This window comes from Sciurus vulgaris, assembly GCF_902686455.1.
Source record: "Sciurus vulgaris genome assembly, chromosome: 12".
Taxonomy (NCBI): Eukaryota; Metazoa; Chordata; class Mammalia; order Rodentia; family Sciuridae; genus Sciurus; species Sciurus vulgaris.
The window spans coordinates 99,462,079-99,482,967 of NC_136473.1; the positions used below are offsets into that span (position 1 = coordinate 99,462,079).

At 46.1% G+C, this 20,889-nt stretch overlaps 1 protein-coding gene across 8 annotated transcripts in view; it reads left to right on the forward strand.

Annotated features, from left to right (window-relative positions):
- RGS8 (regulator of G protein signaling 8) overlaps nucleotides 1–20,025 on the forward strand; it is a 39,272-nt gene extending 19,247 nt beyond the window's left edge. For all 8 annotated transcript variants that reach the window (XM_079108046.1, XM_079108049.1, XM_079108047.1 and 5 more), the window contains 2 exons: nucleotides 13,756–13,922; nucleotides 15,211–20,025. In XM_079108046.1, the coding sequence (XP_078964172.1) occupies nucleotides 13,756–13,922; nucleotides 15,211–15,393 (350 nt within the window). In that variant the 3' untranslated portion in view covers nucleotides 15,394–20,025. The remainder of the gene's footprint in view (nucleotides 1–13,755; nucleotides 13,923–15,210) is intronic.
- Nucleotides 20,026–20,889: the final 864 nt, after the last annotated feature.

Genomic DNA, 20,889 nt, shown 5'->3' on the forward strand with positions numbered 1-20,889 from the left:
TAAAGTCCCTGAATGACCGGGCTCTAGAAAATGTGTGTTAGTCTGGAACCTACTCCCTGATAATTCTCCACCCATGAGCAGCTGTCCTCCCTAAAATTTTTATTCCATAAAAATCCAGATAGGTACAGAATATCTTTGTTATTCCTCCTCTGCCTGGATGCTTTGGCCACTCATTTATTTATTTATATTTAAAAAAAATTTTTTTTAAATTTATTTTTATTGTAAACAAATGGGATACATGTTGTTTCTGTTTGTACATGGAGTAACAGCATACCATTTGCGTAATCATACCTTTACATAGGGTAATGATGTTTGATTCATTCTGTTATTTTTCCTACCCCCCTACCCCTCCCACCCCTTTTCCCTCTATACAGTCCCTCCTTCCTCCATTCTTGCCCCCCTCCCACCTCCCATTATGTGTCATCATCTGCTTATCAGTGAGATCATTGATCTTTTGGATTTTTGAGATTGGCTTATCTCACTTAGCATGATATTCTCCAATTTCATCCATTTGCCTGCAAATGCCATAATTTTATTATTCTTTATAGCTGAGTAATCATTTATTTTTTAAGAGATGTGCACAAAATCTGTGCTATGCTATGCAGCTGGGATGGGGCACAGAGATAAACGGGACACAGTCCATCCTTGGTGGAGAATGTAGCCATCCGAGGAGATAGGTGCACATGGATAATACAAGAAAAGATGGAGGTGTGATCACACTGTAGGTGGCTTCAAGATTTCAAATAGAATTCTGACTTTCAGTGTTCCTCTTAAATTCTGTCTCGTCAATATTAGCAGTGTGGGAATGGAAGGACTGCTTTTAGTTTAGAGCATGCTTTCCAGTTCACTGGGGAACGAGCTTTTGAACAATTAAATGAATAGCACTGACAGAGAGTCAAATTTGTGCTCCTGATTTTGACCCAGCTCTGCTACTGGATAACCAGGTGACTTCAATGAAGTACTTGAGCCTCTTGAAAAATCTGTTACCTCACGTATACATCTTAGGATCTGGACTAGGACATGTCAGAGGCTGGATCCAGTTCTACCCCCTGGTCCTGGGGCATTCTTTAGCAAACATGGAGGCTGGGCAGTAACCAATCACCTACAGCAGGTGGTTTGACTCAGGCTTATGTAAAACTGCTTCCAAGCTGAAATGGCTCCAGCAACCAGAAGAGGGACTGAGGTGCCCGTGTTCCAGGTTTCTGGCCTCCTTGGCACGGTCCCTCGTTGGCAGAGGCCTTCATGGGCTCAAATCTCAGGCAAAAGGAAAGCAACTTTGCTATTTTTTAAGCCTCAGAATTAAAAAAAGAAAAAAGAAAAAACCTGGAAGGCAAACATTTGGAGTAGTTTTATTTCCAATCATATTTGTTTACAAATGCAATACAAAGAGGAAAGCTACCCAAGGAGGCCTGGAAGTAACCATGAGCTAAGTGCTCGTTGTTTCTTTAAACAAATGTAACTGCAATTGAAACGGCTGATGGCTTCATTAACTAGGAAGGTTTCTAATGTGTGTTAATTTTGCATCTTTTCCCACTAACAGTCAGACTTGGTATCTTGAGTTGTACATGTATCTGCCCCAAAGGTATGTGCGCACACACGTGTGTGTGTGTGTGTGTGTGTGTGTCTGTGCACAAGTGTGAGCCCCGAGAGGTCTTTCTGCTCACAGCTTATACCCAGAAGAATGAAGGCTCCTCATTTGGGTGAGATCTTTTCTGAGAGCTTGCTGGAGGACAGGTACACAATCATCTGTCCTCTGCTTTTGTTCTTGATGAGGTTCAGACATAGGCTTGTGATTGGTCCAGCTTTTAGAGGGACACTCTGTGTCTGAATAAATTCTCCCTTTCTCTTCTCTCCCTCTTCCATTTCTCCTTCCTTTGTATTTTTTTGTACAAATAGTTGGACTCCAGTTTTAAGGTCCGGTTGTGGGCTGCATTTCTTACCCTTTTCTCTCACCTTACCCCACACCTGGATGACCCAGCACCTCACTCTGGGCCTCTGTTTGGAAGTTAGGCCTTGCGTCATTGTTTGCACAGAGCATGGAGGGTCCATGCTGACCTATCCCCATCAGGCCTAGGGGATACTAAGTGCAATGGGACAACATAAAACTCTTTTGCATTTGCAGAGGGTGTATTTATCTTTGAGAAAATGAGACCAATAAAGAAGTTTTGAGTTTTTAAAAATTAGTCCCCTTTGAGATAATGATTGAGATATAAAAAATAGAATGACTTGAACTGGTCACACAGTTGCCAAACAGAAAACCCCAAACAAACAGAGACTAAGTTATCAGCTCATTAAATTTCTTAAATTATTCATCTAGATGGCCTTTAAGTCTAGAATATACAGTTTCCATTTACAGCCCACCCCCCTCCCCCACATCCCTCTCTAAGCTGGAAGATTTTAGAACAGTGTTACTCAAAGCGCAATCCAAGGGAGGCAGCACCAACCCGTCAGGAGCTTGTGAGAAATGAACATTTTGGGTCCTGTCTCAGACTCACAGAATCAGAATCCCTGGGGGTGTCCTGGGGTTTGCTTTACCATCAGTTCTCCAGGAAAGCCTGTGTATCGTGGGGCACAAGAAGACTGTTCTCCAACACACTCAGGAAGACATGAGTATGGAGCTTGCTGGTGGAGCAGGTGGCCCTGGCTTTCCAGGAAACACACAAAATACTGTACCTTGTCTGGCTGCTTTCTGCAGCTCTCAGGCAGCACAGGTCTCTAATCATCCAGCATGGGGCACAGATCCCATGGATGTAGGGAGGAGGGACGACAGGACATCAACAAAGATGGCAATTGTGCTTCCTGGAGAGACTGAGGCAGAGTTAGAAACGGATGTGTGAGGTGCAGCGTGTGGAACAGACACGTCTTTGCTTCCTTCCATCATCTCCATGTTGGATTTTCACCTGTGCCCAGGAATGTGTGCCCATCTGGCTTTTGTGGAAGGAGGGCCTGGGCCATCCCAGGCAACTTAGGAGGCTTGGTAGAAGGGTCTGGATGGAAGCCACTGGACAAACTCCCACATCCATGAGTCTTACCAGCTGTATGACTTATGCAAATGATTTCACATCTGCAAACCTCACTCTCCTCATCCGTAAGACAGGAACAAGGAGACGCGCCTAGGATAGTGATGAGGGTTCACTGTGACAGCTGTTGTGGAATGCTAAACTTGATGACTTGCAAAGGAGGGGCTCAATGAAAGGTAACTATTTTTGTTAGAACATACCATTAAACTCATTGAGAAAACATGTATCTTATATATCCTGTATGCTCAAGATTGAACCACCCTCCTCATCCCATTGGAACTTGTGGCAGTGGATCAGGGATACTATTAGAATCCCCAGTGGGGCTTGTTCAGGCTCTGTATCACTCACCCCATGGCCCCCTGAGCCTTTGGCATCCCCTCCTCATTTCCTCATGAACTCAGGGGAATTCTGCTAGGGATGTAGTTTTTAAAAGCCCAGCAGGTGAATTTGATATGCTCCCTCTTTGAGAGTCTCTGCAGTATTCCCTTATCAAAGCAACTTGAGAAAAATCCTGGATACTTAATTTTTGAAATCCTTTAGGCTATGCACTGGTGCACATGAGGTTTTATGTTACTTCTTTATTAAACGAGTCATTTGTGAATGCTATGCTTTCATCCTATTAAGGGCATGTCTATTTTTTCCCCCATTGATATTAAACTCCTTGTCAATTTCTTGCAATAGTTGTAGATACAGTCTCTATCTTGTTTTTCTTGATGGCTCAGCTTAACTTTTGCTTGTGGATTGGGATAGAACATTGGAAGAGGGGTTGGAAGGCCCAGGATCTCCTTCCTCTTCTGCTCCCACATCCTAGGAGTAAGATGTCCTAGGAGTAAGGCAGCCTCAGAGCATCATTGTTTTTCTGTGCCCAACGTAGGACATGATCAAGTCTTTTCTAGCACAAAGGTTCTCACAGCCTTCCAGACCACTACAATTAAATATATCATCTTGCTATATATACACTAACAAAGTACAGATCATTGAAGAAAATCACATTACTCATAAGACTGAAGTATAATTAGCACACTTATTACCTGCCAATAAATATGATAACTGGCAATAGTTTGTTCTCTAAGTAATCTCCCTACCTAAATCTTGCTTAGCTCCAGTTACCTGTTTTAAAACATTTTGATCCTGATGGTGTTCCTGTCACAAATTTCAAAACAGTGGCATGGTTCCCAATCAAGGAGATTTTGACTTCACCACGAGTGTATATATATATATATATATATATGTCTTGTATTTTGTAAATGTATTTTCTTTCAAAGTTCTAACCTCTGCTTGACCTTGAAACCCATTCATTGGGCTATTTTCTCCCATTGATCAGGAAGATAAGAGGACCATGGTCTTTGGGGGAGCTCTTCAATAAACATAGAGCTTACCTTTTTTTTTGCCTTGTGATCCTGTATTTTTCCAAGCCTGGGAAGTGAGCGAGGCTGGAGCCCACCCCTGAAGCCAGTGAACCAGGGCTGCTGGACCTTGAACTGTTACCTAAGCCACCCTCCCTGCTGCACCAGCTGCACTGCTCATTCAGTGACCCAGTTTCTTTCCTTATGTAAGCACCCTGCATCAAAGAACTAGAGGGAGGAAGCCAGCCGCGGCAGCATGTGCAGCCCCGGTGTGTTCTTGGAGATTCTGTGGATGTGCAAGAGAATGGCGCTATTCTGTCCACCCTTCCAGGACTCCTGGACAAGCCTATCCCTTCCTGCTCCTGGAGAGGCACCAATATAAAAATTTTTTGGTGCTCCTAGACCCTTGATTCCTTAGAGGGTCACACAAAGGAAACTCAAGCGAAATGGAAAGCAATGACTGAAAGGCAGATCCCCCTGTTTCTTTCCATTGTCCCGAGCTGCTCACCACCCACTGACCCCTCTAAGTCACCCGATTGCATTTGGTATTGGGTGTATTATGTTCTAAAGCACCATCAAAGTACTGAAGCAACAGTCACCAGCACAGGGAGCGCTCTGCCTGTGGTTTACAGGTGGGAGTTGGTGGCATCCTGGAGCCCTCCCAAGGAGGTGCTGTTCACGTTTGCATTTCACAGATGAGGGAACCCAGGCACAGAGAGGTCAAGCTTCCTGCTCAAGCTCACACTTAGCTGTGTCAGAGCCAGGTCACAATTCCAGGCAGAATAGCTGCTGGGATCTGAGTTAAAAGTTGCTCTGTCCAGCTTCCTGGATCCAGTGTGCAGGGTGCATGGGCCCTGGTAGAGGAAGCACAGCGAACAGCTGGTGTGGCCACCCCAGTGATGCTGGGAGTCACTGACGAGGTCAGAGATAAGCCAGCAGTTTATGGACAAGTAGAAGTCAAGGAGAGGGTCCTGGTGGAGAGAAGGGGAAAGAAGAAAGGACGGGGGGTGGCACAGGACAGAAGCAAAGGGAAAGGTGATATTAGTGGCTTGCAGGGAGGACGTGGCAGTGGATGGAGGGGAGAAGGGACAGGAGGAGAAGAGCAAATCCCACCCACTCTAGCCCTGTGCAATTTGTTTGCTAGATGGAATAAGCAGGAGGGTGGACACGTGGGGACAAGCGGTCTGTCCTGGAAGCCTGCTGCCTCCAGCTGCTCCAGGCAGGAGGGCTCCGGAGCATGGGAGCCTCCAACCCCTTCTCCCTTCCATGTTCCACCTGGAGCTTCTCTGCACAGTGACCTTCCATGGTGTGCCTTGCCCCGCCCTGGGAATGTGAAAAGGGCAGGGGGAGGCCAGGGTTGAGTCCAGGTAGGCGGGAAAAGGGATGAGCAGAGACGGAGTGCAAGTGCAGTCTGCTGGGCCTCTGTGATCTTTGTCCATGGTGGCGTCTTGGCAGCCCTCTGTTCTCTGCTGCTTCTCAAGATTCAGGCCCCCCGGAAGGGCCTTCCAGAGCTGGGCCATTCTCTCCTCTTTCCTCATCTCTCAGCTCTGCCCTTGAAGTCCCTGACAACTTCCAAGTGCCAAATTATTCTTGGGTTTCCCTCCTGCTCCCTCTGACCCACAGTTGGGTTGAGATAGCCTGAAAGAGCACACGGTGGTCTCTAGGTCACTGGTGGGAAAGATGCCTGTCTGCTTCGGGCAGTGCCACAGCCCCTCGGGAAAGATGCCTTGGCCTTTCTAAGTCAAAGAGTGGAGCTAGGGCTGGCAGTCAGCATTTGGGGGTGAAGATAGGCTAGGTAGATTCCAGGTTCTTGGTGGCAACTAATGGCCTCAGTTCTCAGTGCAGTGAAGGCGATGGCAGGTGTCCTGCTGGAGAACCTCCAGGACTGTAGGCCAAGTGCACATTTGCCGGGCTGCAGCTTACGTATGTCGTGTGTTTGCCTAACCAGAGTTACTGTTCCTCCTTCCTTTGGGGCAGTCTTACACCAATAATCAGAGGAGGGGCAGTGGCCTGGGCCCTGAGGTCACACAGGTGTACACAGTCCACTTCCCTCCTGTTACTGGCCAGGTAACCATACCCAATTCAGCACTCCACATCCCACTTTCCTTTCTGAAAAACACACCTACTAAGAGCTCACATTCATGGATGGCCTATGATGAGCTCTAGGCACTTTTGCATGGATTACTTTGTTTGATCCCGGCAGCAATCCAAGGCAGCAAGTCCTGGGATTGTTCCCATTTTACAGATGAGAAGACCTGGGCTTCAAGATGTTAAGGTACTTTTCCAAGGTCACTCAGGATTCAAACCCATGACTGTCTGACTCCAGAACCTCCGCTTTCTTACTAGGGTTGATGTAAAGGTGAAGTAAGTTTCTATTGGGAAACAACACAGAACCTGGCCTGGACTAAGACCTTCTTGCATGATAGTGAAGATGGAATTATGAGACTGGAGAAATAATTGCCAAGAGCCCTGCCAGATGTGGACGGGTCTAAGTTGCAATGGGGCATGGAGCAGGGCGCTCACTGCACCCGGGAAAGGCGTCAGGTCCCGGCTTCTCCTACAGTGGTCCATGCTGAGACCCAGTGAGGTTGAACATGTTGTTAAGGTCACACAGTTAATTTTGAGTCTGGTGATTGGATGGTGCTCCCAACTGAGACTCATGCTGCTTCCTGACCAGGTGGGACTGGCAGGCTTCCGGGCAGGCCGAGCTGACTATGAGTTCACCATCTATGTGGCTCCAAATCCCCTCCCGAGTCAGTCTCAGGCGTTGGCAGTGTAATTCATCTGCGCTCTGTGGCCGGGCCCATTCCTGCTTCTGTTCTTCGATGTTCAGATCCTGCTTTGCTTTTCCCAGTGTCTGTCCTCGTTTTCTCTCCTATCATTCATGGAAGTGTCACCGTGGTCGATGGTCTGGCCACACATGGGGCTCTGCTCCCTTCACTTCAGTGGCCACTGGCAGAGGCGGCTCTTGGGCCCTGCCATTGTGCAGACTGGAGACTGGACCACTGACACACGTGTGAATGCTGGCTCTGTCATTTGGTATCCTTGCCACTTACTGGGTGACCTCAGGCCACTCACTTCACTTCTCTAAGCTTTGATTTTCTCTCCTTTCAAATGGCGAAACATCAGGACCTATGCTATGGATTTGCCATGAGGAGCACAAAACATTCAGTGCAGTGCCCAAAGTAAATGCTCAATAAACGCTCACTGTGATTTTTAAAAAAAAAAAAAATTATTTTTAAATTTATTTATATTGTAAACAAATGGGATACATGTTGTTTCTGTTTGTACATGGAGTAACAGCATACCATTTGCATAATCATACCTTTACATAGGGTAATGATGTTTGATTCATTCCGTTATTTTTTTCCTTTCCCCCCACCCCTCCCACCTCTCTTTTCCTTCTACACAGTCCCTCCTTCCTCCATTCTTGCCCCCCTCCCACCCCCCATTAAGTGTCATCATCTGCTTATCTGTGAGATCATTCATCTTTTGGATTTTTGAGATTGGCTTATCTCACTTAGCATGATATTCTCCAATTTCATCCATTTGCCTGCAAATGCCATAATTTTATTATTCTTTATAGCTGAGTAATATTCCATTGTATATATATACCACAGTTTCTTTATCCATTCATCAATTGAAGTGCATCTAGGTTGGTTCCACAGTCTGGCTATTGTGAACTGAGCAGCTATGAACATTGATGTGGCTGTATCTCTGTAGTATGCTGATTTTAAGTCCTTTGGGTATAGGCCAAGGAGTGGGATAGCTGGGTCAAATGGTGGGTCCATTCCAAGTTTTCTAAGGAATCTCCACACTGCTTTCCAGAGTGGCTGCACTAATTTACAGCCCCACCAGCAATGTATGAGTGTACCTTTCTCCCCACATCCTCTCCAACACCTATTGTTGCTTGTATTCTTTATAATCACCATTCTAATTGGGGTGAGATGGAATCTTAGTGTAGTTTTGATTTGCATTGCTCTTATTACTAAAGATGTTGAACATATTTTCATATGTTTGTTGATTGCTTGTGATTGTTTTAAAATGCCTCTCTGACTTCAAAAAAATTTTTTTTAACTCCTGATATCTGTCTCCTCTTCTTCTTCCAACTTCCAGTTCCTAAATTGTGACTGTTTTCCAGGTTCAAGATTCATTTGCCAGCCTAGACTGGGTGGTCCTCTTTTGGAGTGGTCGATATACTCCCAAATTAAAAGTTCCTTCTCCCTTTTGGTGCATGGGAACCCTCTCCAGGCCTCCAAGTCTAGCCTTTCACCTTTTTGTTCATTTGTATTCACTTTTGCAAGGTGGCTGTTCCCAAATCTTGCAGCCTTAGGTGTCTCCTCTGTGGCGTGCATTTTTTCAATTAATTATTTAAAAATTATTCCTAAGTATCTGTCACATTAGGCTAGCCTGAAAGTTCTGTGAGGGGGGTGAATTTATGTGACTTGCTCATGTCAGACAAGTAGCTGCAAAACCTAGCATGTGCATGTGGTCCACCTTCATGGCCACCCTACCCCAAATTTATAAAGATCAGAATTGTCCAGCTTGACAAATCTCAGGTATGTTCCTTTGTAGTCCATATTCTATCTTTATCCACTACTCATTTTTTCTCCACTTGTCCTTAAAAAGGACAACTTCTTCTACTTCTTGGTCCCTTTCCTCTAAAACTTGCCTTCTTTCCAAATGCCATTCTTTTGCTCTTTGCTCTCTCTTGCCATGCTTTCTCCTCTGCTGGCAAACACATCTGGAAAGAGTTTGCTTTGGAGTTATGTGGAAATATGGAGTTATGGTTGGAAATCTTGGTTCTATTTTTACCAGCTGAGTAATTGAGCAATTGATTCGACTTTTCTAAACTTTTGTTTCTTCCTATGGAAAATGGGGGCGATGGTATCTATGGATTGGTGTTGTGAAAATAAACTTGAGCCGGGGTTTTGTAAAATCCCAAGCAACCAGCATGATATATAAAAAAAAAAAAAAAAAAAAAAAAAAAAAAAAAGCTCCCTCCCCAAACCCTAGATAAATAAGTAAACAATAAGACTCTGCCTCTCCTGCCTGAGCCCTCCCTTCTTCTCCAGCCAACAGCAGACAACTCCTTCAACTCCCCACCTAATGTTAGAGACTTCCCTGCATTCACACTTGGCCTATCCTCTTTCTTTTGATTCTGTTCTTGGACCTACTTCTTCTGCCCTTCCTCGGGAAGTTAAATTAACTTTTCTTTCCTTTAACCTCAGTTCATTTTGCTGAAAAGCCTTTTCTGGTCAGATCAACATTTACACATACTGAAAGCTATCTTAAACAAACAAACCAGTAAGCAACATGAGTCTTTTCCTGACTGCTTCCTTTCAGCGACTCTTGTTAATCCCTCTACTTCCTTCTCAGCTCTTGCAAGAGACACCTGAATGGACGGTTTCCACTTCCTCTCGCTCAGTCACCACTGTCCTTACCACAGTATGGCCAGGGCCCCAGCACACCATGACTCGCATGGCTCCTGCTAGTCATGGCTGACTCTGAAGACTCCTGGCTCAACCCTCTGGTAGCCCTGGGCCCAGGGCCACTTCCTCCTCCTGGCTGTCTGTGGTGCTGCACAGGCCTCCACTTCTCCGGCTCTTTCACAAGCCTCTTGGTGTAACCCAAACCCTAAAAGTAGGCCCGATCATTTTTAGCTATTTTATTATCAAATGCCAGTATTTCTAAATGCTTTCTAATTGCTCGAACTTTCTTAATGCTAGCCTTCATGCATGTGGTTCCCTCTTCCTGAAATTCTCCTCTCCATCTGCCCTTCCTTCTTTCACTTAGCTTCCTTCTTAACTTCCTGTCTTGACTTAAAAGCTTATTCCTTCTGCAGGTCTTCCTTCCTGCCTCAGTGCTGGCCCAGGCGCCCTTCCTAGGCCCTTTCTTAGCCCCAGGTACTTTCCCTATTGTATAACTTATCACACTTTGTCATAATGCCATAATTATGTTTTTTTGTCTTAAATTGCCCTTTGATGTTAAGTGTATATAGACCATGCTGCTGTGTTTGCTTTTAGCACTTAGCAGAAGGCCAGGTCATCTGAGGGGTGAATGAACGAAAGAATCCATGGGCATGGCACCGTTACCACATTGAATTGGGGGTTAGAGTACCTTAAGTTGTTTTGTTTTCTTTTGGTACCAGAGACTGAACCTATTGGAGCTTAACCATTGAGCCACATCCCTGGCCCTTTTATTTTTTATTTTGACAGGGTCTTGCTAAGTTGCTTAGGGCCTTGCTAAGTTTCTGAGGCTGACTTTGAACTTTCAATCCTCCTGCCTCAGCCTCCCAATCCTCTGGGATTACAGGTGTGCCCTACCAGTCCCAGCTTATCTTAAATTTTAATGCTACATGTTATTTAATGCTACGTGCTGTGTGAAATCAGGCAAGTTGCTTCTCTCAGCATCAACTTCCTCCTCTGTAAAATGGGAAGAAGGACAGCAACACTCTTTCGGGGGGGCACTTTGCAGGTGTCAGCTCTTTTAATCCACACGAGGCCCACCAAACCTGAGACCTAGTTTAGAAGAGAGAGCCTTTGAACCTTGTCTAGCCTAGGGCCAGTCAGAGCTTTCTTAGCAGGGATGTCCTTACCAATACCATGGAGGAAGGCAGGGATGGAATTTTCTTTCCTTATCTATAACTACATTTGACTTTTGCAAACACTGTTTTTGTTCAGTAAAAGACAAAATAAAATCCAACACAAATTCTCCCATTCAAGGAACTTCATCTCTTCTGGCTTAAAAACAATAGATTCTTGTGCGTCCCTTTCCAGTTCCTCTTCTAGATGAACACATAGGCTCAGAGGCCCTCCTGACTCCCCTTTCCTTCCCATACCCTGACCTCCGTGGGAAGTGTGTCAAGATAGAGACAAGACCCAAGAGCTCATTCAGAGGTGGATTCTGAATAAGATGATCTCACAGAAGTTGAAAGTAGGGTGCTGATAACCAGAAGTAGAAAGAGGGAGGGATGAGGAAAGACTGGTCAGTGGGTACTTGGTTGTAGCTGGATAGGAGCAAGAACTTCTGGGGTGCTATTGCATGCACAATAGGGTGACTATACATGACAGTAATGTATTGTACATGTTTAAAAGCTAGAAGAAAGGATCTTGAAAGTTTTTACTCTCAAGAAATGATAAATGTCTGAGGAGTTCAACCTGATTTAAACATTACACAATCTATTCATGCATTGAACATTATATTGCCCTACTAATATGTACAATTCTTATGTTTTATGTACCAATTAAAAATAAATTTTCTTTTAAAAAAAACCCTGGAAAGAAAGATGGAGGCAGATGGGAGGCCTCTGGCCTGGGGCCTTGTGTCTTCCCTGTTCCTCTGCTGATCACTGCTCAGAGTCCTTCCTTGCTCAACCCGCCGGGCCCTCCTCAGTTCTCAAGAACACCAGATCTCTTCAGAGGGCTGGTCTAGGCAGTAGAGATCTTCTAGAAGAAATACTCGCTCTCAGACCCGAGTTTACTTGGGAGCCTGTGGAAGCTTCTGAATCTCCTCCCTGGGGAACTCGGAGAGGCTGGAGTGTGGGAGGGATATCAAATAAAGCATCCACGAGAGATTTAATGGGCAGTAATTTTATGATTTGTTCTCTGATATATCCAGAGACCTTGAGCGGTGCTTTTCACATTAGTAATTTAAAAACCATACTTGAATTGAATGCACGATTCTCAGGCCATCTCTGCCTAAACAGTGCCACGTCACTGTTCAATGGAGTCCGACTCCCTTCTAGAGTTTCCACCCCACTGGAGGAATGGGGTGGGAGGGGCCCTGAGCAAACTTCTCATCTGAGCCTAAACCATGTCACTCTCCTGTCTCTCCCCTGGCACGGGAATGATTTGACTTCCATCCTGCTGATGGGAAGTAACCTTACATTATACCCTGCTTTTTCCTCTCTCCCTGGCTCAGTTAGGCTACCAGGTGCTCTGGGTGTCTTCTGTGATGGTCTTGGCTTATGCAGATTGTCCCTATGTCATTCACAGTTGTGCATTCTTCACTTGTAGAGATGTCCAGGCAGGGATGGTAATGAAGTCACCCTGCTTTTCCTAAACATTTTAAATTCAGATCTCCAAACCTCAGTCTCTTTGTGATTAAAGCTTAGCTTTGAGAGCCCCAGGAAAACCCTTGTCTTTTTCAAGTCCCTGATTCTTGGGATGTAAGGTCTTCGTTTTTATGACTGTTCCAGTGTGGCTGTTAAAATATCTGTTTTGAAAGACAAAGATGTACAATGACTCTTTTATTAAGAGAAATTAAAATGTTTCAAGAACCAACTATATTTAAATATATCAACCACCTGATGCCGACAATCCACTGAATCATCCTGACCTGGACATCGGATGTCCAAGTCATCATCACCATCTAGAACTAAGAATTGTGAACACTTTGTCCTCCTTGTGAACTTCAGAAAAGAAATAAAAATTAACACTGGAGTCACTTTTAACCAATGTAGCACTTCTTTATTTTAAGTTGTATCCACTCTTCCTCTGAGGACAGTTTCTAGAAAACTATAGCTATTACTGGATTAGAGGAGAGCTGTAAGGGTTAAAACAATTTATGAAAAAAAGTGTTTAAAATAAAAACATTTAACTGAGAGTACAGGGTGTAAATAATATTATTTTCCTTCCTGACTTGATGTGGTGACCCTGATCATCTTGTGCTGATTGAAAGCTCTGCTTGGCAGTGTGTATGATATTGATTAATAAGAATGAGAGGCTATGTCAATTATTAAATTATTTGGTAGGAAAATTAATTAATCTACCTCAATTGAAACATAACTTGATAGGCAAATCTTAAGTAAAGAATACATGGAATAAAATATCAAAATACAGGGCCTCAAAGGTTTTCTAAAGGAGGCGGGGGTTGGTGTCCATGCAGCAGAATGACATTACTGACTGGATTTTGGTAGGGTGTTTACTCAGGTATTTTTCTGGTCACTGACTGGCTCTGAGACACACATATTTGCCTCTAGTTTGTCTAGTTTGATCCTGGGTTTTCTCAGGGCATTGATTTGGGTTAGGGTAGGGAATGGAATGCATACATTACCTTGGCCTAAATAGCAACACAGGCTCACCTATAGACCCAGAGACCACCAACTCTGCAGCAGGGAATGGGCCATAAACACTGAGGGCTGATTAGAAGTGACCAGTCCTCCCCATATTTATGATCATGGCTTTTTGAACATTCCTCCCTGGTATTGCTCTGATCCTTGGATGAGAAGCACAGTTTGCTCTGAGGGCTCCTGTGTGTCTAAGAGAAAGGAGTAGTCAAGGGGGTGTGGCAGCAGTGGGCTTGGACACTTAGGGGCACCCCCACATTATTACTACCTCTCTCTCATTTCCTATCTCATTTCTCTCCATCTCCCACCCCTTCCTTAGATGGGGTGGCTGCCTTCCGCGCCTTTCTGAAGACTGAGTTCAGCGAGGAGAACCTGGAGTTCTGGCTGGCCTGTGAGGAGTTCAAGAAGACCAGGTCAACTGCCAAGCTGGTCTCCAAGGCCCATAGAATCTTCGAGGAGTTTGTGGATGTGCAGGCTCCACGGGAGGTGTGTTGGCCACAGCACTCATCTTGTCAGACCTCTGCCATGGCTCCTGGCCCACATCTCTCTCCTTGGAGAGGGTTTGAGGCAGGCTTGATGAAGGCTTTCTTCTACCAAACTGAGCCTCATCACTCTGGTGACTCTTGATGGAAAAGGGCTTATTTTTTAGGAGCAGAAGCTGTCTGTCAGACATGTGCTCTCAGGAACTGTGTTGGTATAGGGATTTTGCAAGAGTAGATGCCACTGAGTCCATGTTTGTTATCCTACTACAAGACAGTAGAGTTGAATGGAATAAGTATCTGCTTTGGGATTTTGTTCCAATCTCAGTTCCACCACTGACTAGCTGTGTGATCTTGGTCAAGTTATTCAATCTTTCTGAATCTCATTTTCCTCAATATAAAAGGGAATAATACCACCTATCTTTCAAGATTACTCTGTTAGAGATAAAGCACTCATTCAATATTTGCCACTGCTCATTAATGAGTATTTATAGATATTTATATATTTTTTATAATTATGTATAGTGAGGTGAATTTCTGTGAATTGCTGTTCTGAGTTATCCTGAAGAATTTCACTTGGGAGAGTTTTATTGAAGAAAATATTTGCTTTCTATGAGTGCATGATGCATACCTGGAGTTCTTAAATTATGTTTTGGCTGGGGAGTGCATGAGGTCTTTACCAGGTCAGTAGGATGCTAGAAGCCCCTTATAATGAGGATTGGAATAGAACTGTATATTCTGACCAGTGTCTCTCTATAGGGCATTAGTTAAGAAAGGACAGCAGAGAAAGCTTACTTCAGGGACCCTGCATTAACACTTGGCTTAAATCTAACCCTTTCCTGATGTCAAGATGTTTGAATTAGGAGTAAATTGATTTGGGCTTTTAAAATTTAACTCTGTTACTAACTTTTCATACTACTTTAGACAAGCTTTGCAGTCTCTCTTTTCTTCAGTGTCCTTATTTATAAATTGAAACTAAGAATCTCTGGTTTTCATACCTGACAGGATTCTTTCTGTGATCCTCAGAGATGAGATCCATGATAGCAGCTTAAAAAGCCTATATCACTTTTTTTTTTTTTTGTGTGTATGATATATTTTTAAAATTTTTATTATTTGTTCTTTTTAGTTATACATCATGGTAGAATTTATTTTGACACATTACATATACTTCCCATTCTTGTGGTTATACATGATGTGGCCTATATCACCTTAAAGATCTAAGACCCTGTCATTAATGATCATTACATAGCTTGGCCCTTGGGGTTTGTGAACTTGCTCTCTGTTTGTGTCTCCAGGTAAACATTGACTTCCAGACCCGAGAAGCCACAAGGAAGAACATGCAGGAGCCATCCCTGACTTGCTTTGACCAGGCCCAGGGAAAAGTACACAGCCTCATGGAGAAAGACTCTTACCCCAGGTTCCTGAGGTCCAAAATGTACTTAGATCTGCTGTCCCAAAGCCAGAGGAGGCTCAGTTAGACCTCAGATGGGGACTCTTGGAAATCACTGGCCTTCCCTTCCCCTTGCTGCCAAGACCATAATCTAATGTGAAGTGTCATGGGTGTTCAAAGGCAGTGGCATTTGGGGTGGGAGGCTGGGGGCAAGGAGGGAACAAAGGGCCATTCCAAAGTGTGACCCAGCTGCCAGAGCTCGGACTCTTCCATTTACCCACGTCTGTGTTTGGTTAGTGGTAGCACCCTGCCTCTGTCACCCTTCTCTGGGTCAGCAACTTGCCCTTTACAATGCGTTGGGTCATCTCCGCTGAGAAGGCAGAGCTGCTGTGCTAGGCTAATCTGTAAATAGTGCAAATGCAGTTTCCACCACCTCCACGCCCTCCCCCATTAAGGTTCCTGACTCTCCACTTGTCTCTGACCCCTGGCAGGAGTAGCTGGAAGATTTGGCCTCTCACTTGTGATTTACTGTCACAATATAGTGGCCACCCTCAGGTGCTGGCAGAGAAGTCTCTATGGAATCCCATAGAATTGTCTTATGGAATCCCAGGTTTCTAGCACCATTGACAGATGACCTTTGGGAGAGGGCAAACTGTGGAATTGGCTCTTCCTTCCATTTCCATTGGACCAGTGTGAGAATATGTGATCACTGCCCTTCTTGGCCTAAGAAATTTGTAAGACTTCCTTACTCTTGCATTTCCAGAAAGGGTCTTGGGAGGTTTCCTTCAGAACTTCTGAGTGGAGCTATCATTAAGAAAGATATGGCTTGCAAATCTTCCTCAGTTCTACCAAGAACTCTTCCAGAAGCAGAATGACCAGGGAATGTAGCACCGGTAGACTTTTGTACAATGGGCTCCATATAACCTGTCTGTCGCTTAATGCGTTCTCTGTCTTCGCTTCCCTGTGGCATCACACATCCCTGATCTTTTAGGATGACAGAGAGCTTGGCAAAGGGAGGTGAATCCCATAGCATGACAGCTCTCCCAGTACCTAACACTTTCCCTGTCTCTCACCTCCCCCTTCCATGCAGGCCATGTAATTACGATGGGGGAGAACAGAAAATTAGACCAAAACTTTCCAGCTTGCTTCCTGGGAGCATGCTTTCTTAGAAAGATCCCTCTCTTGGCTACTAAGAAACAATTTTCTTCTTGGTCTCTGGTCTTTGGGATTGAACATTAAATAGGTGTGGCTAAGAAGATCACTGTGAACACCTGGCTGTGGAGACCTTCCAAAAATGCTTTCATGGTACCCTGGGGCTACTGTTGGAAGTGTAGGAAACTCTTCCTTGGAGGATGAACGAACAACACAGAACCTTCTCTAGCTATCCAGGAAAAAGCTGACTTTGCTGCAGGAGCAATGCCAAGGGAATGAATCCTCAGTAGAAAGATCAGAAGGTGAAAGAAGATCCTGGAAGACACTGGTTTCCAGGTGAACTGACTCACAGAGAATGTGGTGGAGGTACTACTGGGATAATTTATGGCCAATGGATTTAGCTTCATTTCAGATCTACAGACCTTTCACTTGTCTGAATGGAATAGCACACGTTTAGGCACACACTCTGGAGTACAGGGATGGAGGACTGATTGATGGAGCACTCTTCTTGTGTGGGATGCTAGGTCATTTTAGATCATACTGAGGTTCCAGGGTTTGCATTACTGTCCGGTAACTGTGAGAATCACTTCCTTCCTTGGCTCCAGTCACATAAGACCAAGAAGGCCCTTGGGTCCCACTAGTGATTGATAGCGCCCGCAGCCATGCCATGGCACCTTGTCATCTGTAAGTGATTGGCGAGTCTATGTGAACCTTAGTGGAGAGGACACTTGCTTTCTAGGCTTCACACTGAAGAGACCTGTGGAAGTTCATGTTCAAGAACTCCAAAGCCTCACATGGTGTTCCTAGTCAGATGAGATAGTATCTCCCCAACATGGTCAAAAACGATTCTTAGCTAAAGCTGCCAGAATTAACTGACTGATCACATTCTCTAACAGGGTATTTTGAACATTGTTTACATATGAAAAGTGCACCTGCTGCCAGCTCTACTGACGAAGATGAGGTGCATATAAATTGGGACTGCACAGAGATATGGAGACGTCCTAGGAGGGCCTCTTCACGCTTCTGCTACCCCAAGGAGAGAGCGCTAAAGAAGAACCTGTATGGCCTCTTCGGTTGGGGCCTGAGTTTTTGCCAAGTACTGGTGGAACGAAGGCTGCACCCGAAGGCTGGTGGTGTTGTGGCACCCTGGTGATCCTTCCCACCGTGGGAGGTGTGAAGGACCATGCTTGGGTGTCTTGAATTTTTCAGCTAGACAAGGGCATGTGGGTGTGTGTCCGTGCCTAGAGGAACGTGATAGCTCTATTTATGGTTCTCCTGTGGAGCGTCTCTGCGTGCATAAGTGTGTGTAACAATTGTGAACACTGTAGTAGTCCACTGCAGTCACGATCTTCCCGTGGGGTGACTTCCCTCACACCCGTATCCCCTGCTTCCCACAAAAGGCTCAGAGCTCTCTGCTCTGATGCCCACTTTTAGGCACTTTGGTCATGCCAACCCAGATTTTGGTCTCTGATGAAAGAGAAATGTTTACAACATCTAGAGCAATATTCAAGCATACCTCATCCCTGACCTTCCATGTCTCAAGTCCTGTCCCCCTCTCCCATTTCCTCCTCCGCGAGCCTCATCCACCTTACTAGGCACTTGGCATCCCAGGTGCCAATTCCATTGAACGTCTTCCTTTGCTCCTCATGCCAGGCTTGTGCTGGTGGCTGTCTTCTGGATTCAAGCATTGCTCTGGGCCTGGGACCCATTCAGGCTCAAGGAAAGCCTGAGCAGCAGGCTGGGTAGAGCTGTGGCTTTGAGATCTGCTCTCCATCTCTGAGTGACCTTTGGTCCCACTGGAGTTCTAACCTGTTTGGGGGCTTGCCCATGATGATCTAAGTAGAGTATAGTCATCGACAACCCAGGTGCCTCTGGAGTGAGGAGGGATCCTCTGAGCAGTGTTCTTATTAAACTTGAGCATGCACAGGAATCCCCTTGAAGGCCTGTTATGAATGCTAATTCCCAGGTTCCACACCCAGAGATGCTGAGCTTATAGAATGGGGAGGGCAGGGGCAGAAATCCACATTTTCATAAGCTCCTGTGTGTGTGATAACCTGTGGACTTCGAATAAAGATGGTCTAACACAGTGGCTCTCAAACTCGGTTGCTCATTAGACTCACCTGGAGAGCATTAAAAACCTGAAAGTCCAGGTCCCGCTCCAGAAGAGCTGAATCAGAGCTCTTTGGTAGGGATCCAAGGGGCAGTGGTCTTTGAAACTCCACAGGAGGTTCAGTGTACAGCGGAGGTTAGGAAGCACTGGTCGGAGGAGCGGGGGAGCACAGCCAAGGGTAAAGCAGCTGTGGGGCCCGAGAGGACTGAGGCCACCCAGATGCAGAAAGCACAACGTCCAGGAAACCTGGCAGCTGAGTGGGACACCTGGGGCAGCTGCCTCCGCCCTCCCAGTCTGACTCACTCCTCTGAGATCCCAGTGTTCTGGCCCGAGCGGGTGCATCGTTTGACAGCAGGTGTGCCGAGGCGGGAGCTGGAGGGGTACCCGATCAAGAGATGCTTCACCGCGCCTCGGGTCTCGCTCGCGGCGCTTCCTCCTGCTTGCCTTGTGGGCCACGTCCCCTGTTTGTTTCCCCATGCCCTGTGTTTCGCCTTTTTGTGTCAGGCTGTGCCTCTGTACTCGAGGCCATGCCATAGGGTAGTTGGAACTCAGGTAGTGAGTGAAGAGTGTCGTGGTAGTGACAGTAGTAGTAGTAGTAGTAGTAGTAACACAATGACTTCCAAATTTTTCAGTGGAGGGTGTCACATCCTGGGGAGTATCAAGATCTGGGAAGCTTTTCCAAGATCTCAGAGGGTTTGGTCCTCGTTCCAAGCCCTCTGCTTTCCCTCTTGGTCCCAGGCTGGATGGGCAGCTGGGAAGCTGCTAGCTAGTTTTACTCTCTGGTGCTCTCTCCAGAACTTGCTGCTCCGATAAACCAAAGCTGTGAAAAGGCATCCTGCCCAGGTTGCGGGGCCAGCTGCCGAGTGCAAGCCCTGGACACTTGTCTGCTGTGGGGCCAGTGGGGCCTGTGACCCTATGCCCAGGACGGTGGAGAGACTCAGTGTGCTGTGAGGGGAAGAAACGAGCCTGTTGTGCTGAGTCTGGGAAGGGTGGGCCTGGGAAGGCTGAAGAGGAAGGAGCAGGCAGGAGAGACAAGCCGCTGACGCCACGTCTGCTCCTCCGGGTCCCACAGGGAAAGGTGACGAGGGGCACCTTCAGAGGCAGGATGGCCTCCCGCCAACAAGACTGCCCACTTCCAAGCCAGGCAGAGGAATTGTGGTTTCCCATCCTCAGCCTTGAATCTGCCAAGTATCAGCTCTTTCAAAATCGGTATCCTCTGGGTTAAAACAAGAAAGGTGGCAAAGTCACTCCTGGCACCGAGATCCTGTGCCACCATGCCACTTGGCGTGAGACCGTGGAGGAAAAAGCCAAGAGCAGACATGTCCTCCTGTCCCTGTGGCCTCTCAGGACTCCACAGGATGCTGTGGGCCATGATGGGAGACTTCAGGATGGAACTGCTGGACTTCCCGGGTTTGGGGTCTGGGTCTTCTCAATAAACTGCTCCTTTCTTGATTCTTACTCCCTTTGAACCCTTTTGCTCCCTCCCCTCTGCCAGGTGCAGGAAAGGTGGCTGGGCTCCGTGCGCACTCTAATCGCGGTAGCATTAGCTGGTCACTGGCCAGCACAACAGACTCGTAGATGCTCATTGCCATATAAACCGCTTGGCTGACGGAGTCCTCATTGAGTTGTGTCATTACCATGTAAAGTGGAATAATGTCATTCACCTTTACTATCAACAAGGCTGTGAGAACATAATAAACAGAACCTGAACAAGCTGCCCGTCGCTCTCTGCCCACATTTCTGGCCGGCTGACTCTTTATGAGGAGACTCTTCACAGAACACGTGGACTCCCAAGGGGAAGCATGTGGCCTCGCTCTGCAGAGGCTGGCACGGGGCTGGCCACCAGGAAGAGCAGGGGTGTGGGTGGAAACGGGAGGCAAATGGTCTGGGATGAGCCTGGGGGCAGAGAGTGGCTTTGAAACTGCGAAGTGCTATACAAATGCCAGGTGATATTTTTATTTGTACCACCTACTGCTCAGAAAGGCAGGGAGAGAAAGGCTGGGGAGGGTTTATGTATTTGTTGAGCTGGAGCAACCTGAAAAGGCAGTGGGCCGGTCTATGGCTGCACCTCACTCTATGTGACTGACGGGTGATTAGTCATCAGGTCTTCGACTGGTGATCAGGTCCCGTGCAGTGGACTAAAAGAGAGTATGCCACAGTATCTGCTGGCAAAAGCTCCTTATTCAGGTGGGGTGATGAGACTGAGACATACAAAACTTTATCATCCAAATAGTTTAAAATGAAGCCAGAGAAGGCCCATCTCTAAAGGAAACTTTCTTCCAAGGCAAATCCTTTGGATTCAATGAAAAACTTTGGTTATAC